We start from the raw sequence: 10,970 nt of genomic DNA, 5'->3' as shown, positions 1-10,970 counted from the left end.
ATGGGGCCGTCTTTATAGATAAATACATTCATGTAGAAACAGATAGAGTTTATCATACTTTCTTTGTGCCACTTGCAACACTAGAACTAAAGGACTCCAGACACACAGCCGTGCCTGTGGAGGAGCTACCCGTTTCCCCAGCTCTGCAGGACAGCTGTGGCGGTTCCAGGTGGAACACCCCCTTCATTTCAGCCATCTTCCCCCAACCCACCAACCTATGTCATTAAGCTCTATATGTAGAGATGATGGTGGTGTGAGCCCCAACCCTTCTAAAAAAGGACTGCCATGTGCCTCAGCAATGCTTTCGTGGAAAATCCAAACCATCATTTACAACAGCTGGTAATGCTGCTTTCAAGTGCATGTTCCAGCATTAATACCCACCCACAGCTCATCAAGTTCCAGATCTTATCTCTAGAGCTTCATTCTTCCACACCATTAATCCACTGGACTACTGGAACCAACTGTGTGGCTCCACCTTAAATTTTGACAGTTCTCAATTTTCAGAAATCCCAGAAAACAGGCACAATACGTCTCTGAGATAGTAAAGTCCAGTATGAACCCATACAAAATCAGAAAAATGGAAGCTTATTGTCACAAAGTCATTAAGATCATTACCATGAGTATTTACTGCCTGTAAGAGCAGATGTTCTTGTGTTCACCAAGATGAAATCAGGCATAGAGCTGGAAGCAGATTTTTCTGCAGAACAGTATTTCAGGTTTGCAGTGCTTTCCAAGGTTTGGAAGCTTAATTGAATTAGAGACCTCTCTCCAGTTTTTTTTCCTCCTCCTCCTCCTCCTCCTCCTCCTCCTCCTCCTCCTCCTCCTCCTCCTTCTTCTTCTTCTTCTTCTTCTTCTTCTTCTTCTTCTTCTTCTTCTTCTTCTTCTTCTTTTTTCTTTCTTTTCTTTTTTTTTTTCCTTTTTTTTCCCCGTAAATAACATCTTATTGCCATTCGTGCTATTTACCTTCCCCCTCTCTTTTCCTCTTTAAACACTTTTCTCCAAATCCTTTAAAAATCCCAACTAGTACTGCATACAGAACATTGTCCTAGGATTTTTAAAAATCTTACTTGCTATATTTCTGTGAACAATTCCATTTAGAAAAAATATCCTAATTTAAAACAATGAATACCCCCTCCTCCCAGTTTTTTCCAGAGCCGTGTTACCTATGGACAAAATATCTTGTGCTTGAAAAATATTTTCATGATTTTTTCCCATTCTTATGCTGCACTATGTGGGTTTAGGACATTCTTATTGATTAGGACTCCCTGAGCCTTCCCTGTGTATTATATAGAAATGACAGAATGCTGGGCCTGACAGGAAAGATTTGTATTCTGAGCAGAAGACCTGTATGTATACATCCATTTTATTTAGATTTCTAATAAATTTGACGTAAATATGGTAACCTGATTGACACTATTTTAATTTATATATCTTTTTTCCAGTCTTTACTCACTGCCCTATACAGAAGCATGAATCAGAGTTCCGGAGAGGTATGGTTGTGGCTGTGTTAGCAGGATGTTCTTTGTAAGCAGAACAGCCCTGCCGGTGACTGTGTCAGGCCTATGAATGTACCCAGCAAGAACTGTATTTTTCCGTAGCCTGAGAAATGCAAATAGAACGGAGGGTTCATTCAATTAATATGTGACATGTCAAATTGATTCCTGAGCGCTTTCTAAACAGCGCTGTGACAACTTGTTCTGTATCTTTGTAGTGAAAATTCTGTAACCATTCTTTCTTTAACTCAGGTGGAACCCTGAATTACTCATTTCAAAATACCCAGCCCTAGCAATTCAGTAAGAAAGGGCCATCACCATCCTTGAATATAATGGCATGTAGGGAAGCAAGTAATCTGCCAACATGAAGCAGTGACTGCCCGTTATTTATCAGGGCACGAGGAACAGTGACTCAGTAATGGCAGAACACCAACACTGCAATCCCCAGTTTCCCCAGACGATTGCTCATTGAATCTGCAAACACATTATACACGCATGTAGGTTAGACCTACACCAAATGATAACCCCCAGCTCTAGGAGACCCCCATAGCCAGGCACAGCACGGGCCGGCAGGCAGCGTGGGCAAATGACTGTCGGGCGCTAATTGCCGCCGATGCTGCGGAGCTCCGCGGGGCGGCGGCCGCGGCCGCGGTTTATGGCGGCGGCGGGACGCGCGGTGGCGCCTGCGGAGCGCGCAGTGCCGCCCACTGCGGCGGGCTCCGGGCACAGAAATCGCTGCGGAAAACCCGCACCCTGCGATAGTGGCGGGGGGAGAGTGGGGGGACATTTGAGGGGAAGAAGGAGAACCAGACTGCTGAGCTGCCGAGGGATGGACAGGGCGTCCTGGGGAAAGAGAAAGACATTTTAGGGCCGCTCATCTACCGCCTCCCAGGGCTCTTAAGGCATTCTCATTTAGCGCCCCGAGGCTAGGAGTGCCGTCACCCCCGCCCCAGCAGCTGCCCGCTACCTCTCGGCAAGGTGTTTCCACCCGCCGGTCCAGTGGCGCCCAGCGGGACCCACAGTCCGCACCTGCGGCGGGGCAGTTCCCCATCCCCCAGGGGTGTGTGAGTGTGCATGTGAGTATGTGTGTCTGTGAGCGAGAGTGTGCACGCGTGTGAGAGAAGGCTTCGGCGCAGACTGCTTATGGGTATCTCTCTCTCTTCGGCACCTTCCCTTCTTCCTCCTCTCTCCCTAGTTGCTTTTGTTCTTTTTTTTTAATTTTTTTATTTTTTTATTTCAGGCTCATTTTGTGGAGTTTCTGCCCCTCTTTGCGTCAGCTCCACGTCACTTTGCCGGCAGCTCCCCGGCTTGGGCTGGAGCAGGAGCTAGGGCTGCTTTATTATCAGCTGAAGGGAGGAGGAGACGGTGCGTGAAGCGGAGAGCTCGGCACCCCGAGCCTCGCCGCCGCCGCGGGCTGCTCCCTCCCTCCCCGCTCGCATCCCGCCTCTCTCTCTCGCGGGCAGCGGCACCCCAGCCCCCGCAGGTAGGAGCGCAGCCTCCTCCACCTGCCTCCGCCACTCCGCTCGGAGCGTTTTGCAGCATCATCTGGAGGCGCCGCGGGGGCAGGAGGCGCCGCTGCCCGCCCGCGGTGCCGGGGCAGGTGCCACGCCGAGCCCCGCTCTCCCGAGTATCGCCGCTCCGCAGCCCCGGGCGGGCACCGCGGCGGGGCGGCTGCGGCTGCGGCGCGGCGAGCCCATGTGATCCCCGGCCGCGGGGTGCCGGCCCGCGGCGCAGAAGGCTGTGCGCCCGAACAGCGGCAGCGGCAGCAGTAGCGGGAGGAGGCCGTCGGGTAGCGCTGGAGTGAGCGGGCGGCATGGTGTCCTGGCGGCGGAGGCCGGGGCCCGGCCTTGCGCGGCTGTGGGGCTTGTGCTGCCTGGTGCTGGGCTGCTGGCGGGGCGCGCTAGGCTGCCCCGCGTCCTGTCGCTGCAGTTCCTGGCGGATCTCGTGCTCGGAGCCAGTGCCGGGCATCGCCTCCTTCCCCGTGCCTCAGCGGAGCGCCGAGGATGACAATGTCACCGAGATGTGAGTACGGGCCGGCCTCGGCCCCAGTCCGGGCGCGGCGGGTGGAGGGCAACTTCCCCGCGCGGAGATGCACTTGTTCCGCGGGTAGCCGCGGTGGCCGGGAGCCCGAAAGCCCGCTGTGATTTAATTGCTCTCGGCTTCCCAGCGATACTCGTGCGAGCCCAGTAGGATGATAAATCCCCATTGCCGCGGTGCGGTTCCCCGCGAGCGGGGCGGGAGGTGGGTGCGGAGTCGCTGCCGGCCGCGGAGCAGCGCAGAGCGGGGTGGGTGCCCGGTGCTGCCTCCGGCCCTGATTGCCCCCGGGGTGTGCGCAGCCCAAAGCGCACCTCTGCGGCGGACCCGGACGAGGTCTTAAGTTATTGATTTATTTTACTTTCGAGCCTTCAGTTTAATTATGTGAGCTTTAGTGGGATTTCACCCTCTTCAGTGGTCTCTTCACTTTATACCCTTTTTGTGTTGGGGGAAAAAATAAAAAAGAAAGGGAAGGGATGCGGCGTATTCTGAGAAAGCCGCAAACTCTTCCCTCCTATAGCCGTAAGAGTGCGAGCCCGCTTTGCCCTTCTCCGTAAGTTGGTCCTGAGCTTGCAGGGGAGCAAGCCGAGTGTTCTCTTAGCGAGTGATGGAGGAATAGGAAACCCTCATTAATAGGGAAGAAGATGCAAAAAGTTTCTTTCTTCCTTTCTTTCTTCCTTCCTTCCTTTCTTCCTTCCTTCCTTCCTTCCTTCCTTTCTTTCTTTCTTTCTTTCTTTCTTTCTTTCTTTCTTTCTTTCTTTCTTTCTTTCTTTCTTTCTTTCTTTCTTTCTTTCTTTCTTTCTTTCTTTCTTTCTTTCTTTCTTTCTTTCTTTCTTTCTTTCTTTCTTTCTTTCTTTCTTTCTTTCTTTCTTTCTTTCTTTCTTTCTTTCTGTCTCTCTCTCTCTCTCTCTCTCTCTCTCTCTCTCTCTCGCCCGTGTATGCCTTCCATTCCTGCAGGTGATAATTGGTGAGGGGGTTGTATAGCAATTCCTGCTCAGTCCTGCATCCTCTGACATCCCGGCACTCTGGGACATCAGCATGCCTTAGCTGAGAAAAAGCGCAAGGACTGTTGCTGAGCAAAAATGTTGGATACAGAGATGCAGATGAAAGGCCTGGGGTTGAAAAGCCTTCTAAATTTGTTTTTTCCATCTCTTTCTTCCCAGGCCCCTGTTTTCAGATTTTTTTACATAACAATTTTATTGTAAAAGCTTCTGGAATATTTCCCCCCAAATCTGTGCAGATTTCTCGCAGTTTCATTTCTACTTCCTTCTCCTCTTTCTTGGATTTCTTTAGAAACAACATAAAAATTCACTAAGTGTTATTAGTGATATTAGATTAATCCTATAGCCTTTGGGCTACCTTTCTGCAGTTTGAGGCAGTCCATTTGCTGCACTTCCCAGTGTGTTTAGGGAAGAAAATTTGGGTTTTCATCCTTGCTGTTCCTCTGTGGCCTACCTTTAGTAGATTTTTAAGACCTATGAGAGTGAAACAGTATTTCCAAGTCCTTACAGCAGTTATTGTTTCAGATATTTGCTTAATGTTCAGTGGATTGCTTCATTAAGAAACATTGCTTCTAGGTAGGCATCTCTGCTCATTTTCATAGGCTTTTCTAGGCTTATTACTTTGTACTCCCAATTTGAAGGTTATGCAGCAATTTCCCCCTAGAATTTAAACTCTGTTTAAAAGGCCATGGCTTCCCATGTGTATAAATGTGTACATTAATATGTACTCTGACCATAACTAGCTTGAAACATGTCTAGTCATGTTGCACTGGCACTTCTTGCTTTTATTCTGTCCTGTGCTTTTTTCATCATTGCTGTCTTTACAGTTCTGCTCAGTTTTTACTGTATCATTCTGTGACATTGCATGTTGTTGTGTTTGGTGATCTAAAAATAATTTTGACTCATGGATTTCTCAGGAGATGCTGTGGCATGTATTTTAAGATGGTCTTTTCTAGAGTACTTTGAACACAGAACATGAAGACCTTTTAATGACTTTGTAGACATAAAAGTTGGTCTGCAATGGCCATCACTTTTTGAGAATTTAGTGAACAATAAATATGTGAGGAAATGGTTCTTATATGGTAGATGCAGGTTATGAAGACATCTTTTTAATACTGTATATCCTGCTTTATTCTAACTAAGAAATGGAAGCATTACATTTTACTTAGGAAGCACAAGGCCTGATTTAATTTTTTTGTGCTCTGTAGATACAAGAGCACAATTCTGTTTATCTCCACTGGAATTACTTTTGTTATGAATAAGAGCAAGAAGAGCATAAGGCACTTAATTTCTAGTAATTTATCCATACGTATTTCCCACATGCCTGCTGAGACCAATCCTCCATTTGTGCCTTATGACTTCCTCTCAGCTGGAGCGGATCTGGCAATCTTAGGCAAGGCATGCACTGACTCAGGGGCTGCCTAAAGTCCCATATCTGGGCTATGTACTCTGGGGTTTGGCAAGAACCATATGGTTCATGTGGACATGTGGCTCTGTGGTGGTGCACAGGGCTGGCTGCTGAGCTGGAAGGATGTGAAGGGCAGCAGGGTGTCCCCTTGGCCCTGACAGCTGGGATGGAAATGGGGTGTTTCTGGTAGGAACAGCAAACCCATGGTCCTGTGTGCCTGTACTGGCCGGTGCATGGAGCTTTGTCTCTATAGTAGTTCATACGCAAATGGCAGGTTAAAGCCCAATGAAGCCACTCCTCTCAGTTCAAGTGTCACTATATTTCTGCTTGGATCTGCATCCAAACATACAGAAGTCAGCAAAAAGACCTCTAGAGCACTTCTGCAACAGCCATGTGAAGCCCAACTGCTGCAGCTCAGTGTGGGAGGGCATAGGAGTATTTCTGCCGGGTGCTTTTCTTAGTCATCTTTCTCAGTCTTTCCTTTCCTTGTTATTTTACAAGTTCTCTCATTCTGAGGAATAAGCGTTTGAAAATGCTCTGCCTCTAGCAAAGTTTCGGATCTGTTGGTTAGGATGCTGGTCTTGATCTAGAAAGCATATGCCAGTGCTAAAACTGCTCATCAAAATGAAGCTCAATCATAATAATTGTTTGGTAGTACTGATACTACTGGAGATAAATGGAACTCCAAAGTGAGGCCCTACATTAAAATTGATATCAGTCACTGAGGCTCTTGATAAGAGCTGAGGAACAAGAGTGGTGAGAGCAAAACAAGTGTATGAGCATTGTTAAATCCAGGCACTACAGCAGGTAAGTAGTCCTTACTGAGATCACTTGAGCAAGGATATTAATAGGGTAGTAAATTACTAGCATCAAAAGTGTTCAAGACTTTTTGTGGAAGCACCAGTCTGATACTTTCTCATTAAGAAATGTTCATTGTTAGTATATGTCAGCATGTGTGACAGTCATAGATCTTGATTTCAAAGAGACTTCTAGTGCTGTTAGTGTATTCCTGGCCTAGTTTCTGGTATCAAGTCATTAATATGTTGACTTATGATTATTCAGGTAAATGGAATTTGAAATTAATTGGTGTATGTCACGAAGAACTGCTTGCCAGCAAAATAGTAGGTGACTTCTTAGCGCCTGCCTAGTAAGAGAGGTGATTGTGTATTGCGTATGTTTCAAAACCACAAAGTAAATTAATGATGCAGTTATATAAAGCACTCTAGAATTGTTAATAAATAAGACAGGATAAGTAATTTATAGAGTAAATTATTTAACAAGTCACGTGAGCTTATGCTAAAAAAAAAAAGGCATATTGAAATTCATCTAAAGCTCACTGATGTTGCTATTTCGGGTCTCTTTCATTTTAGATTTCTAGACTGATGTAGATTAAATATAATATATGGTTATCTACAAGGTTTCTCAGCTCCTAGCCCTTTCTTCCTGAAAAGAGCTGTTGGCTCTGCAGAGTTACGTGGCTTGGCTGGAATGAAAAGGTCTTTCTGGTGGCTCGGAGTTAAATAGTAAAATATAAGGCATTGGGCTACAAATTATTAAAGAGGTTTTGGACAATGGCAATATAATTGCTCTTTTTAGGAATTTGTTGCTTTTTTCCCCATATTTCTTTAAAGGTTTAAGTGATGTAAGTTTAAAGTAAGCATTATGAAAATCAATTTTTTAATTTCCAGACTCTAAAAATATTTGAGATTGCAGATAAAGGGTTTTGTATATGTTGGGTATTTTTGCTTGCAGATCGTCTTCTCTATGACATTTTTATTCCTTGTCCTTCCAGTTGGTAGGGAGCGATGGAGTATCTGGGGGCTGTCAGGGGCTCCCTCCAACAGGCTGAGGCAAGCTGGGTGGGTGCAGCATCCATCAGAAGGTGCTCAGCCTTGTGTAGGAGTGGGCTGGCAAAACACTGCCTCTTGTTCTGTGACTTTGGTCACTTGAGTTTTAAGAGATATTTGACATTTATACATGAAAATGAAGGCTGTTTGTTTGGATTCAAGACTTTACTCTCGAATATGCTATTTTCAGGAAGGTTGCATTTCCTTCCCTACTAACAGGAAAACAGAGGGCTCTGGGCAATCCAGCCTCAGCTAGGTTAGGATGGCTTTTTCTGATTTTTTAACATTTTTTTTTATTTTTATTTTTTAATTCTGAGAGTGAAAGGGGGACAGTGGCGTAGCAATATTCTAGATCTCAAATAATGATAAAATAAAAACTTTAACTAAACAAGAGTCTTATTTCTACATTTTGGATTTTATTGTCAAGTAAGGGGGAAAAAAATCTGCTCTTTCTCGATTGCACTTCTCTCTCTTCCCTGTTTATCATCTCTCACTGCGGCAGTGTCTAACAACATGTTGATGACAGTGGCTAGCAGACTCTCCTTGCCTAAGCTGGATGTTGTGTAGCAGGTAATGAAGAGTTACAAATGATGAAAAATGGAGCAGGGAACTCTAAAAACCCTAGAAACCTCTCAATACTTATTGATGTTAAAAGTATATTTAGCTTGTTACATCTCAAAAGCCTCTCCTTGAAAGCTGTCTTTTAAAAAGGGTAGTACTGATTGTATCAATTCACATTTATGTACATTTCAAATGGAGAAATAAATTTATAGATGTTTGAATACCAAATGCCTGCACTGATCTGCTTTTGCACACTGTGTTTACTAACATTTTTTTATACAAACGTTTGTAGGCACAGAGGTGCTACTGAAATCAAATATAATGGGCATGAACTTTAATTCAACTTTTGATAGTGAGCCTATATTTTCAGAAACCAAATAAAGGAAACCAAGCCTAAACACTGCTGAAATATGTATATGGAGATGTTTCTCACAGAGCTTCTATTAACATTGAAGAACCATAATATGCTTATGGGAAAGAGGCCATGTTGTGGAAATTCTGTTGTGAATATGCAATTTTAAAAAATACTATTGGAAGAACATGACCTGCATTGAATGTTGATTATCAGCAGAAATTACAGCTGGAACTATTAAATGTATTTCATACCAATTTATCTGTTTCTGGCTCAGGCAGTCACTGTTATGATATATTCTTGAGATCAAACTTCAGGTCAATATTTTTTGGTTCCCAGACAAGGCTTCAAGAAAGCAGAGCTAAGAGAAAGTAAAGCAAGCAAGCCCAAGGCCTGTGGCATTTTGGAGGCATTTTAATCTCTAAGTGATGTGGCCTGAATCAACCTGAACCAATCCTAATCCAGCAAGGTCCTCAAAGGACTTGATGCCTTTTATTTAAGGGAAAGCTGATGCTTGGATGAGGCCTTGTTAGGGTCAATGGCAAAACTTGACAGAGCTGATATTCCACCAAGGCAGAGTAGAGGATATAAGGGAAGGATGGCAGTGACTTTGCTTCAGGTGTTTTCCTGTCCGCTTTATCTTTATGGCAGAGGGGCTTGTTACTGCCTTACTTGATGTATGTTTCTCTGTGGCTTTTCTTGGCTTCCCAGTATTTTCCTACTCTCTGAAGGCTACATATGTTGAAACAATAGGATGTTGGGACTGAATATTTTAGAAGGATACTTTCCAAATTTTCACCGATTCTTTATTGAAATAAACCCACACTGTACTTTCATGTGCAAAATATTGGTACCTACAGTCACTACAGAAGCTTGTGTGGGATCCACAGAGAATACATGGCCCACTATCTATGTCCACCTGATGTTTAAATAAAGGGATAATGCATTAATTGAAGTTAGTCCATTGCAGAAAAGGAAAATCACTGAAAGGGCAATATTCCTGGGTTTCTGTGGGAGCAAGTGCCTGGGTGAGTTCACCATTTTTCCTCATGGTTTGACATCTGAGCCAAAAGAATTCTCACAGTTATAGATTCGTTGACTTATTTTTACTTTTTTATTTCTGAACATACATATAAAAATAATTAGGGCCATATTCAGCAGATATCCAGTGCAGTGCGTGTTGCACAATCAGATGCTGTATCCCACATGAAGTGTGTATAGGACGCGACTTTTCCCATTCTTTTGCAACAACTGTCTGATTTTCTAAATGCCAGACAGCACAGCAAGCATATGCAGATAAATCAAGTGCACACACTGGGCATGTCAGACTGACGGGCATGCACTGAGAGACTTCACAGCATGTGCTGTGAGTGTCACGTGCTGGACTTACTCAGCATGTCTGGGAATGTCCCAGGCCTCAGCATTTAAAATCTGTCGACTCCTTGCAGACTACAGTGAAAGTTCTTAATGCAGCTGGCTGCTCTCCTGCCAGGAGTGGAGAGCTCGCTTCTTCCAGGAAGTGATTCAGGAGGCCAAATTAGATTCCTGCTGCGAATTACCTGATGGAGGCGTCCCCTGCCTCTACTCTCTGTGGAGAACCTGGGGGACTTGGTTCAGAGAGGTGAGTGGAAAAGCACAACTACTCCTTCAGCGAGCAGCATCAAGCTGTGGAGTGAGATGCCTGTGTGGCCCAAGCAAACCTCTTCCATGGAGCATGCTGGGCCTGCACAGCTTGAAGCAGAGTGTGGGTCTGAACCTGGGTCTTGCATGTCAGCATTGTAACTACTGTTCTGTATGGCAAACAGATGTGGATTTGCCTCAGTTCTTTCTGTCTGAGTTGTCTTACTTGATTTGGAGCATTTGAACCAGAGAGAAGGACAGACTGATTAGCCAAATGACCACAGTGCTTGTTTGTGCAATAGAAAGGCTGGGTCCTGTTCCTGCTCCACAGAGCAATAGGTTACGGCTGAAAGGGAAGCAGCTTGAACAGGTAGGGCTGAAGCTGCCTTCTCTCAGGTTGCTTTAGGACACATACGGTGTCCTTTGAGAGACTTCCCTTAGGAGGAGGTAAGAACCGATCCCAATGCTCTGGACCATAGTGGACAGCTATACCCACCACTTCTTCCCAGCCTGCGGCCTTCTACCTCACACAGACAGGCTTTCCATCTTATTATTAAATCAACAGAACCTATTTGGTGATGATGGTCTAGCTCAGGAGGATAAAATTCAATTTTATTTTGCATAGGCAGGTGAACAGGCTATTGCTTATATATC

General features: G+C 45.1%; 1 protein-coding gene across 7 annotated transcripts in view; it reads left to right on the top strand.

The window, feature by feature from the left end:
- The first annotated feature begins 2,719 nt into the window (after nt 1-2,719).
- NTRK2 (neurotrophic receptor tyrosine kinase 2) overlaps nt 2,720-10,970 on the top strand; it is a 203,262-nt gene continuing 195,011 nt past the window's right edge. For 6 of the 7 annotated variants that reach the window (XM_085530321.1, XM_085530318.1, XM_085530320.1 and 3 more), the window contains exon 1: nt 2,787-3,515. In XM_085530321.1, the coding sequence (XP_085386447.1) occupies nt 3,307-3,515 (209 nt within the window). In that variant the 5' untranslated portion in view covers nt 2,787-3,306. Of the gene's footprint in view, nt 3,516-10,970 lie in introns of all 7 variants that reach the window. The other variant, XM_015849248.3, reaches the window with a different exon arrangement.

The sequence above is a fragment of the Coturnix japonica genome, chromosome Z (assembly GCF_054131305.1).
Source record: "Coturnix japonica strain WE chromosome Z, WE-NBRP24, whole genome shotgun sequence".
NCBI lineage: Eukaryota > Metazoa > Chordata > Aves > Galliformes > Phasianidae > Coturnix > Coturnix japonica.
This window is presented reverse-complemented; position numbering and strand designations above follow the sequence as displayed.